At 44.7% G+C, this 26,808-nt stretch overlaps 4 protein-coding genes across 4 annotated transcripts in view; 3 read left to right on the top strand and 1 right to left on the bottom strand.

Moving 5' to 3' along the window:
- LOC124192315 (probable G-protein coupled receptor 158) overlaps window positions 1–22,408 on the bottom strand; it is a 51,966-nt gene extending 29,558 nt beyond the window's left edge. Inside the window, exons 1-2 of the mRNA XM_046585540.1 lie at window positions 22,275–22,408; window positions 21,806–21,909 (exon numbers count right to left, since the gene is read on the bottom strand). The gene's annotated coding sequence lies outside the window, so the exon portion shown is untranslated. The remainder of the gene's footprint in view (window positions 1–21,805; window positions 21,910–22,274) is intronic.
- On the top strand, window positions 1,079–8,514 carry LOC124192303. Its single transcript, XM_046585523.1, has 10 exons — window positions 1,079–5,153; window positions 5,256–5,368; window positions 5,501–5,633; window positions 5,700–5,852; window positions 5,968–6,228; window positions 6,467–6,612; window positions 6,699–7,068; window positions 7,152–7,361; window positions 7,624–7,740; window positions 7,821–8,514. The coding sequence occupies exons 1-10, from the start codon at window positions 2,780–2,782 to the stop codon at window positions 8,045–8,047; spliced, it is 4,104 nt and encodes a 1,367-aa protein (XP_046441479.1). The 5' UTR covers window positions 1,079–2,779; the 3' UTR covers window positions 8,048–8,514.
- Window positions 17,830–19,891, top strand: LOC124192350 (transcription factor Sp5-like). The gene is made up of 3 exons (XM_046585574.1): window positions 17,830–18,058; window positions 18,157–19,146; window positions 19,247–19,891. The coding sequence occupies exons 1-3, from the start codon at window positions 17,999–18,001 to the stop codon at window positions 19,697–19,699; spliced, it is 1,503 nt and encodes a 500-aa protein (XP_046441530.1). The 5' UTR covers window positions 17,830–17,998; the 3' UTR covers window positions 19,700–19,891.
- Window positions 22,409–22,511: 103 nt separating the features above from the next.
- On the top strand, window positions 22,512–25,156 carry LOC124192353 (armadillo repeat-containing protein 6-like). Its single transcript, XM_046585589.1, has 8 exons — window positions 22,512–22,808; window positions 22,866–22,970; window positions 23,034–23,282; window positions 23,343–23,498; window positions 23,632–23,773; window positions 23,900–24,165; window positions 24,459–24,608; window positions 24,682–25,156. Exons 1-8 carry the CDS (start codon window positions 22,692–22,694, stop codon window positions 24,895–24,897), a joined length of 1,401 nt encoding a protein of 466 aa, XP_046441545.1. The 5' UTR covers window positions 22,512–22,691; the 3' UTR covers window positions 24,898–25,156.
- The last annotated feature ends 1,652 nt before the right edge of the window (window positions 25,157–26,808 follow it).

Here is a 26,808-nt window from a genome sequence, read left to right as displayed (position 1 = left end):
CTTCGGCTGTTGTGACCCTTTGCCTGGGCGGTCACGTAATGCAACAACAGCAGCTGGCGATGTGCCAAGGAGGGCCTCGAAACAATTGAGAAACGAGTTCCCTGCCGTTTACACACGACTATCCTTTTTTTGGTGTGCTTTGTTTTGTTTCTACAGACAAAAGAGAACAACGATGACAGTGGCATCTAAACATTCTAAAGAGAATTGCAAACTCGACGGAAGGAAACAAAAAAAGGGGAGAGAATTCTGCCAACAGCAAATGTCTCTCTGTGGGGTTGATCATCGTTTCCATTGTCTGTTTTATTGGTCGTGTAGAATTTCCCTTTTCCGTCTTCCCTCCTCCCAGAGGAGTAAAAGTTATGGACTAATCAAATGAGCAAAGACAAAACCGCTAATGAGAGTAAGGAGCGCACAGAGTTATTACCAGCAGGACATAAGAAATTGCGCGTATCTTTTGTATAAGTCTTAGTATCTGACATGGAGGAGCGAGAGAGAGATTCAACCGCGCTGAAATCATTGGGTGATGAATGTTGTGCGTTCAGTCATGCGACTCTGACGGGCAGCAACGATCGCCAGCCGCAGACTACAAGCGAAATAACACGTCGTAGTAGTAGTTGGTTGCTGTTTGTGCACGACCATTGTTTGTTTGGAAAGATGACAGAGAAAGCAAAGCTGCACATGCATCTCTGTCTCGGCGGTCGGGCGAGACAAACGGTCGCCGACTTTGCCGGGTTGTTCAACATGGCATTCATCTCGGGAATTGTACATTAGACACTGTACTGGACAATGCGTGGGCTACTAACAAAATTAGTTTCTAGACTCTTTCAGCTTCACTTGTGGTGGACTAATCAATTAGACGTGAGTGACATGAAAGCCTTGAGAACTAGGACGGAACCGAGGCAATCAAATGTGTATCACGAACGCTGCAGCGCAGCCTCTGGAGTCGCGTGCAACGTCAATGAGAAGAACCAGAGAGAGGGAGAAAAGATCTTTGCGGGGCTGCGGTCACACATATTGGTGCCGCGATGTGGGGGGAAAGATAAAAGAAAATAGGAAAGACAAAAAAAAAAAAAAAAAAGACGCGTGAAGCCGGGAATCGTAAGCAGACCAGCCGCTTGGAATCAGCTGCACGCACGTTTACTCGGCTGATGTATAAACAACATGCGAAAACATCAGCTGCGCACACATTGGCGACTGGGCTAAAGTTACACCAAACAATTTTTCTTTAAGAATTTTGCGTCTGTCAACGAAAGAAAAGACAGCATCTTTTTTTCTTTCTTTTGCCCGTCGTCGAATTTAGACGCTCGTCGTGTATATCCTCGCCATAACCAGAAAATTTAAAGTCAGCCGAATTGATAAAATAGACGCCATTTTGAATCGTTGATCGAGTTGTCTGTTTTGTTGTTTTATATAAAGATATAGTAGAGAGAGAGAGATGGGCCTATGGGGGATCATGAGAAGAAAGTTAAAAGAAACTGCAGTAGTACCAGAGAGCAAAGGAAATGACTTTGGTGAATTTTGAACAATTTCTATGCTGGCACGGCAGTTTCTTCTTTTCCTTTTCTTTATTCTTACCCACTGGAGACTTTGATCCACCCGGGAGACAATAGAGACATTCTGCGGCCAATATACGGAATGGGGATCCGGATCCATAATGCACTCTGTCATTCAATCGAATAACCAGGGTATTGCTGGGGCATCTCAACTTCGTTTCTGTGACTTTGTCTCTCGGTTCTTTCTTCTAGTGGAAAACGATATCGTCAATTTGTGGTTATCATCAGGTACACAGATTTGAAAAGTCTCTTCTTTGTCTATTCTCCTATCTTTCTCCATTTTATTTTCGAATTTCAAACTTTAAAAAAGAAAAAGAAAAAAGAATCCAATGGGGTGGCAAGACCCGTTGCAACTGTAACCACGTCATCTATGCACGACAATCGGAAGCTTTTCTTTCTTGCATGTATCCAAGCAAAAGGAAAAGAACGATTTCTTCTATGTAGATTTAATCTACACTTATCGTTTCCAGCTCCACATGCATTTAGCTTCCAGCGGGGACCTTGTCATTTAGCTCCCTTTTTTTTTGTACGACCGATATAAAATTGCAGGGCATTATCCGAATTGATAAACGAGCTATAATAAGTCTAGAATCTTAGAGTGTTACAAGACTTACCCAAAGGGGGACCAACTGCTATTTAACCTATAGGCACACAATTCAGTCCAGTCAAAGGGGGGACCAATTTCGCAGTTGAATTGATGTGTCGTGTGGTCACCATGGCAACGCCGAACGATTGTTGAGTCGAACTATCGAACAATTCTCCCTCCATACCGTTATTTGGTTATAGCATATTCCTACACCTCCTCTATTCCTTCCTTTCTTCCATATTCCCCGGTTTGGTACTTAAACAAAAAAGACTTTCTCGTCGTCGGTGTACCACCGCACAGAGGAGTAGTTGCTGGCAGCATACAATACGTCAAGGGTTTTATCAGTCGGGCTCGTAACGACGACTACATCGAATGAACGACGGTCGTCTCCGGTTCCTCCTTTGTGATTCCGTGGTTCACCTTCATTACCGAAAACCCAAATTACCAGCAGACACACCAACTCTTACCAACTAACTAACTAACTAACTAACTACTGTTACTATGCGCCAGCGTGTTCTCATCTGATTAATCACAGTTCCGCAGGGTGTGTGTGTGTGTGTGAGAGAGTGAGTGTCCAGGGAGTGGGGTGTGACTTCTTCCATTGTAACCAAAAACGCTTCGGATTAAACTTCATCCGGAAATGAAAGAGTCACAACTCGACGGTGCCGCAACAGCGTCGTCGCCTTCGGCCGGTGGAGTGGCTGGCGTCGAGGCCATTTTCTTGAGCTCAGCTGATGCGGAAGAAGGAACCGGTGGAGAGAGCGCGTCTATAACGCAGGAGCTATGGAGGCAGAAACACGCCCAACAGGAAGAAGCTGCTGTCGGGAAAAAGAAGAAAAAAGTCCCCAAGAAAGACAAGCAGAAATCAGACGAGCAGACGACAAAGGACGCTGGTGACAGCAAACAAGTCTCAGTATCGAACAAACACGGAGCTGGACAACGGACACCAGTTGCGTCCGAATCGACGTCGCCAGGGAAACGATCCAAACGTCAACAACAGCCCGGAAGAGGAGAAGTGAGCGGGGAAGATGGATCATCGCATCCAAACGTCAACGGCCGAAGTTCGTTACGAAAAACTCGTTCCGTCACGGATGTGGACGGCGAGCGCGAGAGCCAAGATTCATCGGCCGCGTCCTCGGCCGCGGGCCGTCGAGGAGGCCGCCGGATGAGCATCTCTGTCGCCAACCCTTATCATCAATATTCAATGGGGTCGTCGTCTAGAGACTCGTCCCGACGCAGCAGCGCGGCCAGTATAGTCATTTCCGTTTCTCGGCCGGACTCGCCGCTTCCGCACCTCATCCAAAGGATCGGCGAAGAAACTTTGTCCATAGAATTCCTGAGAATCAGGAAAACGGCCAAGGCCATTCATTCGGCGTCAAAGTTCCGTCATCCGCGCATAATCATTCAGCCTCCCGATGGATCGACCATCCACGCCAACATGACGAGCGAAGAAACGGCCGCCAATCTCATCCGGATGCACAAGGACAGGAGAAACTCGATGCCGGCCATTCCCCGATTGGAATTGAAGGAGGAAAACGAAAAAGAGGAGCGCAAACAGCAAAGAAAGCAGAGCAAAGACGGTAGAGCAGCAAACAAGCGATTGTCCGATGGCGGACAGACTCGGCGAAGTCGACGTCGACGCTCCAGCACTGGTTCCAGTATTCAGGGTTTCTACATGCCGGCCAGCAGACCATCGTCGGCCATGGCGGGAGAAGCCGGAGCCACAACGATAGACCCCAATTCTCGCCCTTCTTCTGCCGCTACAATAGTCCAGTTGGGTAAATTATCAAGACCCTGGACGCCGGCACGTTCGCCATCCCCTGGCTCTACTGGATCCGGAAACAATCGACAAGGCGCTGGAAGCCGAAACTTTTTCCGCAGTCGGACGCCTACTTCAATGGTTGCCCCGCTGCAGGCTCTCAACAACAAAGTCAACAACATTTTGGGCTGTGCTTCAAACATTCTTGACTTTTACCACACGAGACCCGACATCAAGAAAGAGCCGGACCACGGCAGACAACACAGACTTCTCAAATCAACGAAAATGAACGAAGCAAACGATTCGTCGAAATCGGAAAGAGACGAAACGGCCCAATCGCGACTTATCAAATTCCGCAAAAAAGCCGGCCAGGGAAATCAAATTGATAAGTTGAAGGAGTTGAAAGGGAAACTGGTCAAACCAGCCCGGTCACCCCAACCCGTCGTTCCGGCAGCCGAAACCGTTAAAAAGTCTGTTCAGCCGGCCAAAGAAAAAGAGAAACCGAAACAGCAGACGGGTAAAGGCAGCCAGAAAGAGAAGACGGGCTCCAAAATGGGGCCAGCAAAACAGCCTGCCAAACCGAGCGATGAATCCGGTAAGAAACCAGAGCAAAGCGTCAAAACAGACAAGTCAGATAATAAGGACGGGTCCAAACCGAACAGTAGCACTAAATTACCAATGTTAGCAAAGGAGACGGCAGCCGCAAACGCTTTCGGCAATCTGTTAATGAAGAAAGAACAAAAAACGACGTTTGGAAATCTGTCGATCCCGGCCGGTGGTTCAGCCCTTTCTGTCAGTTCAGCAGTTTCTTCTCAATCGTCTGGGACCAATTCGGGAAAAGATCGAGAAAAAGGCATCCCGCTACTGAAATCAATGATGGCCAAACCCAAAGCGAAAACAGCCGTAGCGATGGCAGCTGCTGCGGCTTTCACTCCTTCAGCAGCCAAGCCGCAATCCTTTATGGCCAAGAACCGAATCAACAAAGTCCTGAAAATGGCCAAAACGGCAGGACTGGTGGCCCGCCGCAAGCCGATCAATAACACCGGCGGCCACAATCAATCGACGCAGAACAATCAGAGCAATAATCAAGGCCCCCCGACACTAGTCAACTTCTTCAAACGGAGCAACCGCACGACCAACGCCGACAGTCGCATTCCAATCAAGTACGAGACGTTCACAGACAAAGATCGAGCAGCAGCCGTCCTCCTGGGGGACGCCGACATCAAAACGACGCTGGAAAAACAACTGAAAAGTGGTACTGCCGACTAATACAAAGCAGAGAGAGAGAGAGAGAGAGAAACACGTTGGAAGGCGTGCGAGAATGTAATTAGATAATGACAACCGATTGTTTCTTCAGAAAGAGGACGTTACGTGTTGCCAAAAGAGAGTCCGGCTCAAGTGTATCTGGCCCAAGCGGATTTTGAGATGCGCATCGGCGGACTGGCGACGGCCAAGAATTTACTCAACAAGGTTCTCGAGATGGTCGACTGCATTTGAATTGCGCTTGAATTATCATAGGAATGATAAGATGGCTGCTCGTTAACAAGAACACTACTATTGTTTGATATTCGGGACTTGATCATTTGATTGTTTCGTTGGCAGGCGCTGGAACTGCAGCCGGGAGACAAGAACGCCTTGTGTGCACGGTCCCGTTGTCGACTGCAGATGGGAGACACTAAAGGAGCGCTGGACGATGCCGAAGAAGCTCTGAATAACGACAGTACCTATGTTAGAGGTGAGTGGTCCTAAGTGAAACTGATTTACGATTTCAACTGATACGAGTGATCAAAAATTATGACAGCCACCTATCAAAAGGGCGAAGTTCTCTACCAAATGGGACGATTCGAAGAGGCCCTGGTCTTTTATCACATGGGCTGTAAACAACGACCGGACATGGACCTGTTCCATCAAGGTGTTCGCAAGGCTCAAGAAGCCATCGAAATTTCTTTAGGAGGTATATTACATTCTAATAACCAGTCACTAAAGCCATCAATCCTCCTCATAATAAGGCGAGAGAGTAGTATATGATATCAATAACTTGGAAATGGGTTCATTTTGTTTTTTCACAGTCAAGCAGCCAACACTGCAGCAACAACAACAATATCGCACCACTACGATCGCCAGTAAAAAGACTACGCCGTGGGGCAAAGGGTCCTCTTCGTCTCGGTTGCCTCCGCTCAACGGCAACCAGAACCAGCCATTGAATCAGTTCAGTCAACAACTGCAGCAGAGACTATGGCAAGGAGGGCCGACCTCTCACCGCGAGTCTTCTCTACTCGGAGACCTTCACGTGGACAAGATCTACCTGGAGAGGTTGTTGGAGAACCCAGGTATATACAGAGAGAGAGAGTCATACCGAAATAGCCTAGAAACCCAGCAGCCGGTCATATAAGGTAGCCTTATAATAAGTTATGCGATGTTGGACACATAAGCCTAACCTTTAAAAAGCCGGTAATAATATACAGTCGTCAACTCGAGTGCCTGCTGAGCATCGGCACTTGAACGGGGTTTATATTATGGGCCGTTTCTGTGAGCACTAGTAAATCTATGACCTGATATATACAACAGGGTTGCACAATCAGAGCGTGTCCAGTCAGAAAATCATCCATCACGCCAAGGAGACTCTCGAATACCTCAAGGGCAGAGAGAATTTCTGGAAGCAGCAGCAGCCATCGCACATTGTCTATACAAAAGAAAGGACCAGGACCAAAACGGTACATCATCGACTTGATCAGACTTCATTCAAACTTGAATCGACTAACCTAAACCCAATTGAATTTCCCGGAATTTCCATCAACAGCACCGACGCCGAATTCCATCGTCTCGAACCAATTTAACATCGACCGAAGACTCGGGAACAGACCGAGATCATCAACAGTCTGAAGAAGCCAACAGCAGCGGCAGCGGCAGTGGGAGCGGGACTGGGAGCGGCAGTGGGAGCGGGAGCGGCAGTAACAGCAGTCGAGTAGACGACTCGCTGTCGTCATCAGAGACATTAACTGAGCGAGAAGAAAACGAAACGATTATTGCCCGTTGCTCATCCGAGGAAGTGTCGCGCATTTTGGCCTCTGCCGTCGAAGAAGACGAGAACGAAAGGGACGGCGGTCGTAGCGGCGTCGACGACGAGGATGTGGCCGAATGGCGTCAAGTGATCCAAGACATGACCGAAAGTATCGATTCTTTCTCTTTCTTTCCTTTTATTTTTCACCACACATCAATATTAATGAGCCTATTGGTAAATCAATCGACGCAGGCATCGAGAAAGAGCAACTTGACCGTTGCACCCACGTCTTTCTGGCCAAATGTTGCGGCTGGGCGGCGGAAGATGAGGAATTGACGGGCGAGATTGAAGCCAAAATGAGTTTGATGCGATTGCACGAAGAGCAGCAAAATCAATGCGGCGACGAGGGCAACACCAACGAAAAAATGCATCTAGCCATCGAGATTGCCGTCCTCTATTTGGGTGAGTTCACTCAACTTGATTTACACAGGGTGGGTGCTGGTGCCGCCCATGCAGCCCCTGCATTCAGTAATGCAGTTGTGTGTAAAGAAGACGAAAGTTCTTCTATATGTACGATGCCCAAACTTCTACGGCGTCTAACTGATGATACATTTAAGGCTAGTTGGAAAACTTTGCCGTCGGCCGGCTATATTTAATAATGTTATTTTTTGCCTTCCGGCCTTTCTATATCTCTGAACATATCAACTTGCTGTGACGGGAGCAGCCAACGGGCAACAGGAGCTGTCCAAAAGTTCAGCTCAACAGGGTTTGGCGCTGGCCGAATTGACGGGCGATGTCGGCGCTCTCCTGCAACTTTGGCTACTCTTGACGGCGGTGGAAGGTCAGAGCTGCACGACGACGGGATAAATTGATCGATTGCATGTTTTCAACTGCCTTTTCCTTCTTTCTATTGATATTCAGCGTCGACCGGAAATTCCATCGGCGTCAAAACCTGTTTGGCCAACGCTAGGCGGATTTTTAATGGGGAAAGTCTAAGCAGCAACCAAACTCTGTTGGCAGAAGATGAACCTGCCAATCCCGGAGAGGTCATCAACCTCGAACAAGAGGAAGAAGATGAGGAAGAAGGCGACGACCAAGATGAGGAAGAAGAAAAAGAAGAAGAAGAAGAAGGCTTGCTCTTAGATTGAGTGGGCCATTCAAAAATTGGCGCTGCAAAAATCCAAGAGACACACAAAGGACTAGTGTGGGAACGCCTCGAGGTATTAAAAAAAACGGTCAATGAAATTCAGTCGGTTCTTTTGTTTAAAAAGACAAGGCACCCCACCCATCATGCAAAGAAGGTCATTAGAAATCGATTCATCATTCCAAAGTATTTGAATGCTCTTCGCCGAAGCGAGTCAATGAAGCCATCAGTGTACATCGTTCCACATTTTCTCACAATCAAATAAAAACACGTTTATCACTCGCAATCGGTTGCCCTCACATCCTCCACACGATCGTGCAACGACTCTTCTCTTTCCTAAAAATACATTTTTCCTATAACTAAATCTTTTGGTGATCATCATGTTCCTATTTCCCAACTCTCTTTTCTTATTTATTGAATGGAAAGTCTTAACAAAAATCCTTTTTGCTCGCACAATAAACACCTGAACTTTACTCTCACGCTCACTTTGATTGATAACGGCTATACAAACAAGTGCGCACCAACACAAAAAGGACGCCTTTCGCTCTGCAACCGACAGTCGGATGGGATACTGCGCCATATTTCATCACACACTACACATCGGCACTCTATGAAAAGCAAAGCTTGTCTAGCTCCGAGTCGAGTTAATGCAGTGCGAGTAACGGGCACTCTCCTGGTTTTATTGTTGCCGTTGGTTTTTTATTCAAGCGTTACATACGCAGATTACACAGCAGTTATAGAGAGAGACTGCCACTATACGTCAACAGGAGCGTGTTTTAGGACGGGACATAAAAGCCGCGGACATCATCCCGAGGCAGAGGATTGATGATGAGAAGCGGGACCGCCTACTCTTGGTCGATCCGTCATCGCCCCCTGAATGAGTGATTCAACGACGGCAAGGCGTCGCCGTCGCCATGGCTTGCTGCGTCAGGAGAATGCAGAAAAAAAAGGCCCAACAGAAAAAGATGATAATGTAGAACGTCTCGTACAACAGTTATTCCCGTTTTCATACAAATCCCAAATTTGAAATAAAAAAAGAAAAGAAAAAGATGAAGAACCGACGATGACATAGACGTATCGGCGATGACAAGTTTCATACAACGGCGGACTCAGTATAATCCCGATCAAAAGAATGATGCATTTCTGTATGAAATGGTCGAATGGCCTCACCGAAATTGAATTTCGATGAGACGAGAGAAAACTGTTCAATGACGCGTGTAAGGGACATATGCTTAGATCGCGCATTGTGCTGCATTCATTCATTCGGTGGAAGAAAAGTAGAAAGTTTCCCTCTCAAATGAGAGATGTGTGTAGTTGACCTTTCTTCTATGAATGATTAACGAGTGTGGTACTAATCAATGGCCTCTTTCTCTCTCTCTTTTTCCCTTTTTATTTTTTTTTTTTTTTTACTCTGGTAAACGCTTTGGGCTTGACAAGGACTCATTAAGAAAACTGCGCTTCCCTCCTTTTTTCGTATCGACTCCATTCTTTTCTTTTTTCCACTGTTTCTGAATTTTTACTACACTCTTGTGATGGAAAGACAGAGCGCGGTGGGGCAATTCTCTTTCGCCAGCCTCCGGAAGTTCCATCACGGCACAGCGGAGTGTCCTTTTTCTTCCAACAGAGAAAAGGGTAGACGCAGAATACATTTTCTAGCTAAACGCATCAATTGAAACAGGAGGGAACAGCATAGAAGACTGAAACAGGAGTTTCTTTGGACTTTTCAATTTTGGCATGAAACTAGATCTATAAGTATCTGATCAGATGACAAGGGCAAAAGTGTGTGCGTGTGTGTGTGTGGCTCGCGAGGAATCGATATCAAATCTTGATGCTGAAAAGGAGAAACATGTGAGGCTGGCTGGCCGGTTGCGTATCGACGACGGCCGCTCGAGTGGAATGACCCTCTTCTAAATGGCAACAATCCCGTTCTCCTCTTTTGAAAGGCCGATCCATGAAAGCTCATCCGTCAAAGTCGAATTGTCGAAACTCGAGACGACTGGACTTTCCTGGGGGGCTCCAATACGAAACCGCCACACACACAGGCGACGCTCTTAAAGATCATAGGAACTTATTGTACATGCACACACTCACACCCGGTGGTAAATTCGTTCCCTTCTCTACGCCCCCGATCGATCGACTGGCCGCCGCTCGGTGCACATGTCCCTCGCCAAAGATGCAACACTACACCAGCCTAGAAAGACTCTACTATGCCCATCACAACATCTAGCCACTACAGATGTGGCCATTGATCCACAGTCGAAATTCAATTCAGCAACATTTTTTTCTTCAGATTTTCAGTTTTATTGGAGGTGCATCCAACAACAACCAACTGGGAACCGTTTACATTATAGGTGGATCGGAAATGAGGGGGGAAAAAACAAAACGACCATCCAACACTCGATTTTATATGACCCCCTCTCCCTTTTTTCCCCCCTTTGGTCCTGGCCTATCTATGTCTCTACATTGCCGTTGGTGTCCCACCTCATCCTAAAGACTGTAAAACCATTTAATCGACAGGGTAACATGTCCAAAGGGCAATACAACACACAAGGGGTATATATAGCCTACATATTGAATGGACATTTCCAACCTACGGGATGGTATATGGCACCAGCGAGAGGAAGCAAGTGTCATCTATAACCCCACCGTAAATAAACACGAAGCCCAGGTCGCTCCGACTATCGACGGAGCGTAACCAAACCCTATGGTCCATCCATCGTCCCAAGAAAAGAGAGGTAGTAGTTATAAGGTTGGTCCTGATAGGCCTATCTTCAATCTGGGGGCAAATAGACACAAGAGATACGCGGACCTCCAAATTTATAGACGTAGTCAGGCTAAAGCCTGGTTACGTACAATATACTAGGTAGTTGAGCTTCCGTTTTCCTTCCGGCCAAGCATTTTCTTTTTTAGGTAACAAACAAATTTTTAGGGGGACAACAAGGGAATTTATAGGCCTGGCTATAAATGTATTCCAGGTGGTTTTCGATTATTTTTGACACCCGTCCATCCCCACACTGATTTGTCACCTTTTTCTCATCAATTGCCATCACATGGGGAGGGGGGATGACCCTATAGGACTATAGCTGCAGTTAATTCCAATGCAGTTATGATTCCAATAGGTATAGAATGGTGGGGGACGACATTTGACAATTTTTTAGTATTTTCAGATTGTCAATAACCGAGCCCAATGGAATGTTGACTTTTGAGGCGTCACGAATTGCGTCGTGAACCGTATCGAGAGAGAAAAAAAAAACGCCAGGTGATGGACGCTATTTCTTTCATTGACATTTCAAAACGTTTTCGCGCTAGAAATGTTCCAGCTATTGTGGCGGGATAAAACACAAGTCAGCGCGTGAATAAAAAGAGAGCGAGATTGAATTCCAATTCAATAATTGGATGAACAAAGAAAGAAAAGACAAAAATGTCCGTTGGAGAGAATACAAATTCAATTTGTGCTTTGCTTGGCGTTTCTCAAAAAAACCTAAGCTGATACGCTTTTTTTGTTTTAGTTTATTTTTACTTTTTTAGGGTGTGTGTTGTATATACACTACTGGTCTCTGGATAGGTGGTAGTGGGGGGAGGAGGCTTCAAGTGGGAAACAACGAGAGGACCCTAACATCACATACTCCTCCCTTTTGTTCCAGCATCAGTTTCTCCCAGCGTTTCTTTTTATGATTTTGAGAACGAAATTAAAGGGTTTCCCTCTCCTTTTTTTTTACAACAAAAAAAAAAAATGACCTGGAAAAAAACAAAAAGGAGAAGAAGAAAAAAAAGACACAAGTTGATCAACCGTTTGAACCCCGGCTCTTGTTTCCACCAGTTCGTGGGTGACAAAGACAGATGAGTCGTAAATCACGGGCGAAATCCCTCGAGTCCATGACACATTACTGTCTTATTATCGGCTTATATAGAGTCAGCGTAGTATAGGTACAAAGGATGCACCATATAAACCAAACTTGGCATACACGCACTGGAAAGGGACTCTGTACAATTCTACGACATGATTTTCTAAAAATTCGAATTGGAAATTGACACGATTTTTAAAAAAAGATTTGAAATAATGACAAGTGTTTTTTAATGGCTCATGTGAATTAACGTCCTGAGAGATCCAACAACGATGTCCTTATGCGCACCTCTAAAGATCACACCACCTCTAAAGAAAAAAGAACAGTCGCCACATTCTACCAGCAGGTAAATACTAAATAGCGTTGACGATATCAACGTTGACATTTGGGTGTCAATTGATTTTAGCGGGCCCTATTTTGAATGTTACCTGCCATGATAACGGGAAACGGGTGATAACAAAGAATTTGTACCACTGGGCGAATTTCAAAATCCCAGGCCAAAACTCCAATCGTTGCTGCCTATATGTGGTTACCCCACAAACAACGCAAAATCAAGGCGGTCTCGACTGTAACAACAATCATCACGAGCGATGCATTCGCGGTTGGTGTGAACAATCAAGTTGAAATGTCCCGTTGGTTTCACACCCATCGAGAACCAACCAAAAAATCGTAATACTCTCTGCAAAGTAGTGTCTGAATGGACCTCGAATCAATATTACCGCAAAACCCGGCAAAACCCTTCGTTACCTTGTGGTTTATTTGCGTCAACTGCGATAGAAATTGATGTGGGCAATCATTTCCGTTACTATTTATAGCTGTTACTAACGTGGAAGAATGGGCTCAACACTATCTTGAACTTTTTTTTTAGTTTGACCCTCGTAGGAGATGGAAATCTTGGAAAAACATCCAGCATTCATGAAAAGGATTCTTTGTTGAAAATAATGAGCCATCTCCACATTCAACTCTTATTACACGGTGCGAATAAAAGTTCGTGAAACGAAAACATCTTTTAGTAAATTATTCAATTGATGCAAAGTTCTTTCTAATTTTCAAGTGAATATTTTAGTTTTTACGCTGTTGCTCAAACCCAACACATAATTTTAGTTCCAAGCTTCCAACTTCTTCCCGACCCAAATTTTTGGTTTCAAACTTTCGGCATAAAACATAAATACACTTAAATTTCGCTGTAAACATCTGGATTGCCATTATTTAGCAATAGAGGTGTTTGCTGAATAGTTGCAACTGGTCGTTGACAAATTCCATGTCAAGACGTTAACAAATACAAGATGGTCACATTCCATGAGGCCTAGGTGCGGAATAATTGCAACGTCAAGATAACAAAAAGGGGAAGAAAGAAGGGAAAGAAATAAAGAAAGGAAAAGTGTAGATTCGTTCTATGTCCTGCACTAGAAGAGGAGAGAAAAGTGTAATGGGGAGGACCATAAAGGGACGACGGTGAGCGTGAACGACGGGGGGAAGGCAACAACACGAAACGATGGGAAATCAAGTGAAGAAAATCGACCTTTTTTTATTTTTATTCTTTTCTTTCTTTGCGTTTGTTTTGTCACTGGCTGCTGGATATTGCTCCTCTCCTCTTTGAATAATGGTACAGGCTATAAGAAGCCTCCTGGCAAATTCTGGCCGGACAAAAGGTGTCGCTCGTTATTCGTTTACACGACAGTTTTACAGCTGAACGAATGGGGAAACCAAAGGAAGAGGACAGCAATAGCCATTGGGCCCATCACATTCAGCATGAAACACTGCCAGTATGACTGTGTACATGTTCATGTGCGTATGGGACTGGGGGGTAAAGCAAGAAAACGATATATAATATAAGCATCCCTAGATGAGCGGTTGTACTGGAGGACCAACATGGACGACCTTCGATGCATTGGAACGTCAATACACTACGTATACTACGTATATATATAGCTCGGTCCTATAGAATGCTGCTGACAGGTCGCTGATATAGACCAATATATAAATATACTGTAAAGTGTGTGTATATTATACGGGGCCAGGTAGAGAGTCCCAGAGCTGTATAAAATATGAAGGAGGGAAGAAAAAACGGTTATAGCGTGTCTAATGCATTTAGCACAATTACGGGATCCTTTGCTTGGTAAGGTTGGGTCACACACGGCAGAGCGGACAAATCAACCTCCAAACAGTAAAAGACAAAAGAAATGAAGGAACTGAAGGAGGAAAAGAAAAAAAAATGACTTTTACCAAAAAGAGAAGGATGGAAAGGTAAACACATCCTCCTGATTCCCAGATTGTTTGAAACAAGAGTAGGAGGAGACGCAAGAGCAAAGAAGGAGTGTAAGAAATAACAAGAAAACCAAGCAAAGAGAGAAAAATCCCTCCTCCCAGAAACAAGAGGAAACAGGAAAAAAAAAGGTTAACTTGGAATCTTTTTTTCCTTTTTCGGCGTTTGCTTGACTTTGTTTTAACCCCTGCCGGGAGTCGAGTTCGTATAGGCCCCATAAAGAACCGAATGTGACCTGCTTGTCCAGTACACGTAATATTCCTGCTACATATTCTTACTACCTGTCTGGAATGATACAAGAATTTTTCTTTTTTCTCTTTTTCTTCGACCCCTATGTGTTTTTTTGTCCCTCTCATTATACAAACCGTAGTACCAGCAAGAAATATACGTAGTTACTGCACAGTCAATACGAAGAAGCTGATGGAGTCATTTGAAAATTAAGGACGGACGGGGGGAAAGAAATAACCCCCGATAGACAGAAGAAGACAAACTACCCAAACTGATGGCAAACTGACTAATAAACTTAACCTAGAGGGGCTTCTTCCTGTCAGTCAGGAAATCGGTTTGATTTTCAATACGCAAAACGACTATAGCTTTCTGGACGACTACGTCAAATCCTGCTCCGTATACAACAAACGCACAATGGATGGTTACTTGCTTCCGTTTGCCGCCTTGAAAAGAATCAAACGAGCAGCACAAATCCATCAAAACGTTGGACCTCGTCAGAGTTGCCGCCGCAAAAAGACGAGCCGCAACTTTGTGTGTTCAAAAGCGACAGCGCACAACACGCATTCAATTCATCGGTGGTTATATAGGAACTGGATGACTTCCGATTCCTTCACGACTGCACACTCTGCCGACATTGTAACGGTGTGTGTGTGTCCCCAGAAGAAGAAGAAGAAGAGGATGAATGGCACACACTGACAATGAGGAAAGTTAAGAAAACCATCCATGAAAGCAGCGACTTGAGTGTGCAAACAGGATATACGCTTCACATGTGAGCTGCTCCCCCCTCTAACACATGTTTTTAGTGGTGGTGGTGGTGGTGGTGGCAAAAGACTTTTTGACGCGAATACGCGTGCCCTGGTCACCCTTATCTGTTAAGGCTCATGTAATCTGCAAAAACTCACATCGATTTCCAGCTGATAAGAAATAAACCTGCGGCGAAACTGGCCCTGAAGGAAATAACGAGAAGACGGTGGTGGTGTGTTTTTCGCTTGTCCATCAGCGGTGACAAGACACGGCTATTTAACCTGGATTTACTTTCGACAGCCATCCCCGTCGAAAGAGGAGAAGAAAAAAAGAGAATTAAATAAAGCCTTTCTTTCAAAATGATTTCAGTTTTTTAGTTTAAACGTTTTCCAGTCACAAGACTCGTTTGTCCCCTCTCTATTCCTCATTCACAGTCTTTCTTTCTTTCCTTTTCTCTCTTCTTCTCTATGTGTGTACATTGGAGGACCCATTGCAACATGTCGATGGGACATTTGGAATCAACGTGACCCCTAGCACCTCAGAGAGAGCCGACACGACGGGGGGTGCCTGGACCCTCACTTCTGGGGGCCTTCCTTCACCATCTCGACCGCCAACTACCACCTCTGTCTCTCCTCTCATCCATCTGCCAATAATACGCACGTCTGTCGGCGAGGGAATTCTCTTTTGTAAAAAATAAAATAAAATAAAATAAAAAAAACCAAGACCAAGAAAATCATCATAGAAAATAAAATTGAAAGAAAAGCTTTATGTCTACACACAAGAATAGAAGCGAGTAGAAAAAGGGGGGAAGAGCGGAGACGACAAGGCGACACTGTAGTAGTCTCTTTTCCTTTTGTACCACAGTCATTACAGCCATCCTATTACGCAGAAATCATCTAAGAAGAAACGCGTCTAAAAAGAAGTGGACACATTCAAATTGTCGATGTAATCAAATAGACGTCGAGTCGATTCGACGAATCGTGACAAACGTGTGGCGCTAACGACTTTGCTTCGATCGTCGATTGATCGATTCCCAGAAGGTAGTTAAACGAGTCTACGGTATAAATAAGAGGATCAACGGCAAATGAAACGAAACAAAATGAAATGTAATGAGACTTGGGACAAATCCATCAATAAGAAACACCGACATAATCTTCTCTTAAAAAACAAAAAACAAAAAATTTTAAGAGAAGGGAGATTTTTGTGGTTGACCATTTTTCTCTTTTTGTGTGTCTTTTGTTTCGTTTTGAAACAAGGGACAGTGGAAAAGACGAATGGCCAAAAAAAATAAAATGGCCAGCAAAACACTTTGCGAGATATTCGCCCATCGTTAATCCGCCAAAACAAGCCGCCTCTTCTCCTAAGTGCACAGGATTTATGTTTTTTTTTTCTTCCTCTCTACAGAGACGAGCACAGCAGCTTATTTTGTCTATCTACAAGGATCGGATCTGTTGGTCGGTCTCTCCGTGTTCCGATATACCAAATGTGAGCGCTTGAATTTCGACGCCATTGGAACAAAAGCTGGAACCCTGCGCTGTGTTGCTCGTTCCTTTTGGGACGAGCAAAAGAGGGAACGGGACCCCCTGCTTCATTTGTACTGTGTCTCTTCTGGATGGGATTTTTTAATCCAGGGGTGTCTTGTCTACTTGTGTATCTACATCGGTTCAATCTCACGACAGAATAGTCTTTCTCTCTCTCTCTCTCTCTGTGTGATGCTGTGCATCCCAAAGTCCAGGTACTACTACCCCTCTCCGTGTGGGTGTTTGACCATTGCCCAACATTCCTGAACTGTCAAGTTCTTTTTCGGTTCGGTTTCTTCTTTCTTTTCTCTCCCTTTTGTCTCCCTTTGCCATGGACTCTACTTGAACCTGACCAAATGCGAAAGACACATGGACCCCATGCATAAATATATATCGTCGTGTCGTACATACAGACTCTATACAGCTGACATGACGGCAAGAAAGAAACCCCGTGATGTCTCTCTCCAGAGTGAGAGAAAATAAAAATAAAAAGAGAATTATTTCGGATCTACAAATCCACTGGAACAAAAATTTTACAAAAAATTGGGTGAGAACCTACTCCAGTTGTCAATCCGCTTTCGTTCTGGTGAAAATTAAAAAATAAATAAAAGAAGATGGCCATTTTTTAGTTCGATTTCCCGCTTGAAATATTCAAATAATATGGAAAATAAGGCGCGAAAAGGAATCAAATCAAATCCGATCGGAAGTCGATCCTATTTATATAGACTCTTCCGAGTTATTGCTCGAGTATATTTCAGGGGAGGGTTTTTCGCGTGTACTTGTGAAAAGGCCGATGATCTCAATGTAATTGAAAAGATGGAAATGAGCGGACCAAAAGTCATCAAACGTCCGAGTGGGGAATATACATCAAAGAGGAGGAGGAGGTGGTGGTGGAGGGATCTCGACCGGAGAGCTGATATAGAGGCGGGGGCTATTGACAAGGTGAAGAAGGAAAGGTCCTCTGTCCCTTTGACTCTTGCCAGGAACCATAGAGGTAGAGAAATAGAGGAGCCTAAACGTTTTCCCTCCTCCTTGCAGCAGGCCAGCCTCTTCTCTTCTGCTGGCCGGCCCAACATTTACTACGTACACCTCCTCTACCTAAAGGCGGCTGCTGGCTGTGGCCATCCAGAAATGGTTGGAAGGCGTGTCTATTTTTTTTTTACTCTGCTAGTTCCAGAGTACATCAAGTCTGTGTCAACCCCTGCCAAAGATCAGTTGCTCTTCGACCTTTCAAGTGTTGACTTCAAAAAGACAATCCTCTGCTCTGCTCTCGCAATTTTTGATTTTATTGGAACAGTTTCTTCCAGCCGAACAACTTTTCACAACTTTTTCACAGAAGTGAACCAGTCACCATGACTTCCATCTTACCCAACACCATCGGCTTCGCTCACCACCACCACCACCAGTATCCGGTAAGTTGGGAAAAGAGACAGACCCCCCCCCCCCCCCCCCCCACAAAACAAACGAAGAGGAAACTGACGGAATTTTGTCATTTCTCTTTTTCTTTCAGACTTCTGCTCCGCTTCCGATGATGCAACACCATCCGTGCAATCGATTCGGATTCGGCCTCAACCCGCACCATCAAGTTCAATCTTACCCGATGCAACATCACCACTACCCGGCCGCCAATTACCACCAAAACGTTTCCCATCATCAATCTGTCGTGTCAAACTACTCCATCAGTGAATCCAGCATGGTGCACCATCACCACCACCACAAACCGACCAATCCGTGGCCGACAGTGCCCGTCTCCATGCCGGTAAACGTCTCTTTACCGGCCCATCAACAACAGTTTCCCATCAGCATCAACAACAACAACAACAACAACAACAGTGATGGAGTCATCAACGGGGCCAGCGTTCCGGCTGTTCGGGATCTGCCGTTAACACCACCCGCAGATCGTGAGACTTCCTCGTCGGCAGTTCCGTCCGTCTCTTCATCATCGCCCAGTTCCTACTACATGTTGCCGTCCAACAACAGCAACTTGATGATGGGCAACTACTCGCAATCTCCCGTCGACAAGTCCATGACGCCACCGCAAGATCACGCCGCATCGATGCATCAACAACAACACAACTTACACCACCACCTCCACCACCAGCAGCAGCAGCAGCAGCAGCAACAACAACAACAACAACAACACCAACATCAAACGGAATCCACGCTGGGATCATGGTGGTCACCGGCCAGCAGCGCCATCCCCGCCGCCGCTTCCGTCGCAACGGGCCAGTGCAGCAGCACGGATTACGCCTTCCACCATCACCACCAAATGTTGGCCGCCCACCAGCAGCACACGGCCGGCAGCCTCCACCAGTCTCCGGTGGCGACGGCCACAACGCCATCGTCGGTCCTCGACTCGAGCCGATCTTCCTGCGCAGCCTCGACTCCTCATCACCAGAATCCCAGCGAGTTCCAGCAACGCGTCGCTGCCGCACTGCTCAAGACTCACGCCACGTTGGCTTCCCGTCGGTGCCGCAGGTGTCGCTGCCCCAATTGCCAGGTAAATTTGAAAACCCCCTTTTCATTCGTCTATTTCATTTGAAAAAAAATGTGCGAACCAGTAAGAACGGCGATTGTAACCGATTTGTCCTTTTTTCCAGGATCCCACGACAGGAGCGAGCATCACTGGACACAGCAACAGCCAGCACAAGAAGAAACAGCATTTGTGTCACGTTCCGGGCTGCGGCAAAGTCTACGGCAAGACGTCGCACCTGAAGGCCCATCTGCGCTGGCACGCGGGCGAGCGGCCCTTCAGCTGCCAGTGGCTCTTTTGCGGCAAGAGTTTCACGCGCTCCGACGAGCTCCAGCGTCACTTGCGGACCCACACGGGCGAGAAGCGATTCGCCTGCCCAGTCTGCAACAAGCGATTCATGCGCTCCGACCACCTGTCCAAACATTCAAAGACGCACGAGCTCAAGCGCAGCGGCAAGCGCAACAAGGACGGAGCCGCCAATTCCAGCGAACTGGAAAACGAACACGACGACGTCGACATTGAAGACGTCGAGAGCGACGATCTCGCCAGTCCCAAATGGGAAATGCCCAATCACTCTTAAACAAACAAAAAAAAAACAATTTCAAAAAGGTGTCCTGATCTACAATTTCCCGCAATTTTCTGTCGCTCTGTTTTGTTTTTGTTTGAAAAATGGTCTCGCCCCGTTCTACTATTCGCTCTGTTTTGTGTCCATACGAAAATCGCATGTACAGCTCTGTATAAAAAGAAAATACAAACGAACAATAAAAATGAATCATGTTTTGCATTCAAAATCCTATTCTTCTTCATTGGACGGCAGGGTAGTTTTTATACCATTCGGAAATTTCTACAACAAGCTGAGGGGGGATTGCAGGAGTCGTAAGGAGTCGCCAAATGAGCCCTCATGAATATGAAATGAACCACGGATAATTATAGGGTTCACTACAACAAGCACCAAGTCCGCAGTCGATTATAAGTAGAAAAGAAAAGAGCATTTTGGGTGAAGACAAGAAAGTGATTGAATAGGGGGGTGGAGGACAAGTCATCAACTATAAGCAAGAGATACCGCCACTGCTGATGGACTTTCTTTTAAATATATTTCAAGTCATTTTTTGCTGGGTCGGTCGGAACGTGTGCCTTTGCCCCAGCAAACCAATGTTTAATGTAAAACCAAATAGAAAAAGAAAATAAAGTTGGTCTATATACAACATCAAGAGAGAGAGAGAGAGAAGCCGAGTCAGTCAGTCGGGTCAGGTGATGATGGAGCGAAAGAGAATTTGAAACGGAAAACATCTCGGACACGCGATATACAGACAGACTCTCTCAGTCTCTCGGTTGTGTGAGGGCACTGGAGTCGGCTCGTTTCCATTTTCTTCGTTAAGGAATAAGAAACTGTAGAGTCCAGAGTCTGATGGCCCTTTTGACACAAAGAACGAGTGCCGCTTTTTTGGCGAAAAAAAGACCCCCCATCGAAATCGTTCAGAACCTAAAACGAGCTTGGTCCGGCTATAGGTCGGAAAGAAAAAAAAGGACGAGCTGCTGTGAGACACAAGAAGAGGCGGGTTGACTTTTTCCTTTACGCCCGTTGACGTTGGAGGAAAAAAGAGAGGGGATCGGTTAAATAGAAAAGAAAGAAGAGCACACAGTACAATCCAGTGATGAATTTACGGCCTACAAGTCGAAAGAAAAAAAAGACTATTGGAATAGGAGATGCTGGTTTCTTTCAAATGAACTCGCTTTATATTGCCGGCAATATAAGTTAGAAATGATTGTGCATAAAAGTATAAGGATAATAAGGAAAAGATTTATTCCCTTGTATTGCTGGCGCGATAAAAAGCTATCAAGAGCTTATTGCCAATGGATGGAGAGAGTCTGCTGGACTGGCGCCAGATTTTGAAAAAGCTTTTTTGGTCAGTCGCCCAGTACTGGCAGGTGGAAATGACAACACGTTTGAAATGAAAAATCCAATACTTTGAAGCCGGGGCCGCGCGTCAAAACACAAAAATTTGCATCAACATTATACACGTCAACGGGTCTGCTGAGGACCACACGAGCCAAAAAGCTTCAAAACATCAAAAAAAAGGCTAGCTAGGAGTTAAGGTCGGATGACTTGTAGCTAGGCAAAAAAATAAGGGCCATCACACACAAAAGGGGGATGTTGGTCGCCGTATTATATGCAGAAAACGTTCACCCTGCCTTCATCACATACAGCCTATGTGTTTGATGTGGATTTTTAGCTTTCATGTCAAAGAATTTGAATGGCAGCAGCGGACAGCCACGTTGAAAGAATCTGATTATTACTTGAAAAGCCCCCCTTCTCTCAAGGATCGACACAAGGATCTCCCTAGATCCTTGTGTCGACACCCGCAGTGAGGAGACCCCCCTTTGCATTTCTTATTTTAACGCACTGCAATATATATTTGATTACGTTCGCCTGCCAAACTGTTCTGTACATATATATATATAATATCCTGGGCCTTCAATTCCGGCTGAAAGGTTCAATTCCAACGACATTCCAAAGGAAATTACCATCTTAACCCCCCATGAAATGATAGTTGGGCGAGTAATTGTAGTGTACCGTAAAACAGGCCAGACTTTTAGAAAATGAGGCGTTTTAAAACAGTGCATTCCTAACGAAAAGTGGTAGCTAAACAGCAAACGGAAATCAAATTAAATGGTTTGGTCCTACCTTGAATTTCATCGGGGTTTGTGGTATTTGATGACCGGAAATCGTCGGTTAATCTCGTTGTGCTCGGGTCATCGTCCAGATACCAAAACTTTCGATTCATTTGCCTAGAAGCAAAACAAAGCCTATTTTTTATTGCTCATCATTTAATTAGGAATAAAAATCAAATACTTTGGTTTTCATTGCAACACATGAATAAAGAGAGTTCACAAGATAAATTAATCCAATGCAAGTATAAATAAGAAGGAATTTTTTTTCTTGATTATATAGACTGTGCCGTCGTAGAAAGTTAATCGGGTCATGAAAATCAACATTTGTTGAGTGGTTTCTCGTGTTTGCCATCAAGGATTGTGTGAATAAGTCCAAGCTAGCTCGTGGTGTTCTTTCTTGACTGAATCCATCGAATTACCCCACCATAAAAAACCTCTCTTTTAAAAATAATATATAAACGGTAAAGCTTTCTTATATCTACCTTTCATTCGGTTGCCAAAAGCTGTCGAGAAGAAAGAAAGTTTAATCTGAACGTAAAAAAACAGTACAGGAATAGCTGTGTGGAACCACTTTTTTAGCCATTTCTTTCGAAATACATTACATTTACATATTGTTGTCGTGTTTTTTGTTTGCGATAATGGGGTTGCCAAATTGTGGGTAATTTATTTATTTGTCGTAATGAGTCATAACAATTTACAAATTTAACTCTAGGTGGCGCTGAAACTTGTCTATTTTTATTCTGAAATAGATTTTGACAGGACAGACCCCCACTTCAAATACCGTTTTGTTCACTAATCACTAGGCCTTGTTCTGTTCTCAACAGAAATAGAAAGTTCGAATGCTTCTGCAATTAATTAATTTTCCAAAATTTATAAATCTGTAAGAATTCAAGTTCGCCATGGTCAAAGTAATTACTCAGGAGACTTTTGACACTGTTGTCAAGGAAAATGTCGAAGAATTTGGGTTGGAATTGGAAGAAGCACGGAAAGATGCTATACAACAGTTCACTGCTCAGGTATTTTCTTTGTTTCCAAGATTGCTAACTATTCTGATCTTTAATTTGTAAATGCAGGGTGTTGATCTCACAAACATAGTCACCGATGGACCTGGTGAAGGTGGCCAAACTCACACAATAGTCGTAACTTTGACAAATCTGTCCAAGCAGCTTGCAAGTGAGGTTGGTAAATAAAAATTGATGATAAAAAAATGATCATTGAAATGTATAAATCTAAACTGCTAGGTACTGGATGATGCTGAGGTGTTGAAATCTCTTGAAGAAGTTGAAAAGGAGTGCAATATTGATCTTGCCCATCGGATCATGGCTGAAAAGAATGGAGCATTCCCCTTGATTGTCCAAAGCTTGAAGCATTACCAGAAAAATTCAGCCTTGCGTGATCAGTGCCTGAAGACCATGGCATCCCTCATACAGGGATATCCAGATATAGTTACTCACGATGGGATTGAGCTACTCTGCACTGTTTTGGAAGAGGTATAAAGTCATAAATGTCATCTCTTGGTAAATACCAGCTTTTACATTCCCTGATTACAGGATTCTTCATTAAGCACTGTCACTTTAGTGCTGAATGTGTTTTGCCACAGTTGTCGAATGCACGAAAATAATCGTGAATCGTTTATGGCCAACTTTAAATTGGCGGCTCGAATTCGTAAACTCCTCGAATCTCCTCCTACCCGCAATCAAGCCGAGGTAAAATGTAAACAAAACACGAAAATATTCATTGTCCAAGTTTATTGTCGGTGCCCCAAGAATTTTTTTTCTTTTTATGTGTGTGTGTGTGTGTGTATGTCTGTCGAGATAATGTAACCATCTATATGCTCAGGTTGTCGTTAAATGCTGCCAGTTGATCCGTGCGGTCGTGTCTGATGATGACGTCCGTGTCGAATTTGGACGAGCCCATGACTACGCGTGCATGATAGCAGAACAAGAAAACGGACTAGAGCTGCTCACTTCGCTACTCACGGGTAAATATCTATAGGGGTCGGGTCAGGGCCGTATTGTCTCCCATCGAACGTTTTACGTCTCTGCATCCCGTCGCGATTTAACGCCATCGGAATTATCTCTGAAAATTTATTGACTATTTTTTTTAGAATTTCAAACGGAAAAAACTGTAATCAGCGAATTGTTGCCGACCCTGTCGCGTTTGGCTGTTCGTAATGAATTTTGCCAAAAAATCGTTGAACTGGGTGGCCTAGAATTCGTGATGGACGTCCTGGCCAAATATTACGAAGACAAGGAATTGGTCGAGAGCAGCTTCTTCCTGATCAAATCCCTTGCAGGCAACGACGATGTAAAGAGGGAGGTCAGCAAAGGCAACGCCGTGCCGTTGATTGCGGCCGCTCTGGGTCGCCACAAGGTACAATCTCTATAATCATGTTTGCCTTTTTTTTTATCTTTCTCTCTTTTACCTAATCTGGGCGCGTTCAACATCGAAAATTTACATGGAAATTAGTTGTGGGTGTGCGTTCCGGTCGGTTGGTCGGTCACACCTGAAGTAGATTTGTAGAGTAGTAATTAGCTGGATGGGAATCTTCTCATTTCTCGTCCGACAGATTTATTACTCTATTGTAAACAGATTCTCCTCCTAATGATTATATATGACATTTCCCATACTGCGCGTAGATTATTATTATTTTGCATTTTGATTAGTGCGTGGCTTCAGTGGCAGAGATGGGATGCGCCGCCATAGCAGCCCTGTGTCTGAGAACTCCCGATAACGCGGCGGCCTTTGTGGCCAACGGTGTCGGACAGCTGGTGGTGGACATTCTGAAAACGCACAAACTCAAAGTGGGCGTCGAGGTAAGTCATAAAAGTGGCTTTGTTTTGTCATTTCGGTTGGGTTTTTTCTTCAAATAGTCTCATGTGAACGCAGAGACAAGCGAGTATGGCCATCCGCAACATCGTGGCGCGTCGGAAGGATTTGACGACCGTTTTCATCGAGGCCGGTGTTGAAGATCTGCTCCAAACGGCAATGAAGCGCACACAGCGTGCACCCACCGTCGAGATCAAGGCAGCCTTGCGTGACTTGGGCTGCCAGGTCCAACTGCACGAGGAATGGACGGGCAAAGGAGCCAGTATGACCAACTGAAACAAGAAGAAGATGAGAGAAAAGACAAAGCGGACGTCTAATAAAAAGTGATTGCAGATGAAGAAGAGAGATCCATAATTATATCCAACGTTGCATCGAAATGGCGGCCGTAACTACCGACTTCTCTATCGAGCAACAAGAAAAAAAGGAATCAATAATTTATGGAATTTTCTTTTACAACAAGTTTTGAATAGTTTGTCTGCCTTGAAAACAGAAAAAAAAAACAGGCTTATGAATATATATTTAGCCTCTTCATTCAGCTGGGCCACTACTCGTATAACTTGGGCAGTTTGATTCATGCTAAACGCTTTTTCTCGCTTATCGTCTTCTGTCCCAGATGTGCCGCAATAACAACCGGGTACGGCCTTTTTGCCTTCTCTTTTATTTATACCACTCGCACACTTTGAAAAGGGCAAAGATCAAATGGGAGGAAAATATAAGAAAGACAAAATGGACGAAACCAACTGGTATATCTTTTCAGTGTTTTTGACGGTTGCGTGCCGGTGCCGCCGCGATCGCCCATGGTATTTTACCGCTCGTTATTTGCATCTTGCGCTACCGAAAGCCAAGCATAGTAATAAGAAATGTAAAATATGAACGTTGCCTTCATTTTGAGTGGGGAAATTGCACCCAACATCAGTCAACTCTTTTTCTTTTGTTTTTGTTTTGTTTTAAAATGAAAAATCTGGTTTTCCCTCTGAAAAGATTGCGCTTTCCGGTTGGGAACGACATTGGCCATTATTATACATTAAAAAGACGGGCTGCAGTAGATTGTTGTTGTTATTTTCCATATATTCCATCTCGTCTTTCACGCTGGTCTTTCAAGTTGATGGAATCCATAAAATACCAGGAAGCGCGTGCTTGTTTCTCTGTCCGTCTCGGGTTCCAACCGACACCTACACACAAGGCCCCCATCTCCCAGTATATACAAAAGCCGTGTCTCTCTCTCACCTGGGAAACTGATGATACCCGATGTGTACACTAGGAGGTTCACGGACAGCCAGGTCCGTTTTCTTTTCTTGGCCCATCGCCCTGTGACGCCCTCCTTATTCATTTTGGCTGTTTTTTTTTATAACCGAAAAATTCAGTGATGCCCTTTTGTATTTGTTTGCCAGGCCGTTCTCTCCGGCATATGCCTGGCCCTTGAGGAGTTAGGCTCTGCTCTTTTGCCGCGATGAAATAACAACACAACGTCATCGTCTACAGCAGCTCCGCCAACCTTGAAAGGCGCGGTTCTCTTCTTCTTCTTTTTGGTCAGCGCAGTTTTTTGGCTTCATGCCGCCGCATTCGGGAGTCCAAGGAGAAAAGCAAGTTTCAAATATATCGATTGCAAAGTAACGAAGGAGATGTCGTGAAAAGAGAGACAACAAAAAAGTTGTACATATACTCTCTCTTTTTTGTCTTCTTCTTGTCTTTATCTGTGGTCCCGACGGACTCTCTAATGGACAAGAAAATGAACGTTCTCTTTGACACTTTTCCATCAGGTTCTTCTCGTTTTCTGTGTATTTTCGTCATCTTGACGTTTTCTCTCTTGCGCTTTATCTTTTTCTTCTTGATTTTCTGGTTTTCTTCTTCTTCTTCTTCTGTGGCCGGTTAAGTATCAGCTAAATACGCTGGGCATCGATTCGTTCCATCCTCGCTACGCTGGTCATCCATCGCCGCCCAAAAGGAACCGAAAATGTTCGAAGGCGGCAAACAATCCGTTTAATTTCTCGTGTGTGTGTGTGTGTACATATTATTGGCGCGGCTTTGGCCAAACTATTTAGCCGCGCGCAGGGCTGAACGAAATATTAGGCGGATTAGCAACCAGTTTTTTTCATTTTTAAATTGCGATATGTATTACAAAATATGGAGGGGAGGATATGTGGGTGGTGAGATGAAAAGATATATCGGTTTTTCGCCAGTGCTGGC

Source organism: Daphnia pulex, chromosome 1, assembly GCF_021134715.1.
Source record: "Daphnia pulex isolate KAP4 chromosome 1, ASM2113471v1".
NCBI lineage: Eukaryota > Metazoa > Arthropoda > Branchiopoda > Diplostraca > Daphniidae > Daphnia > Daphnia pulex.
This window is presented reverse-complemented; position numbering and strand designations above follow the sequence as displayed.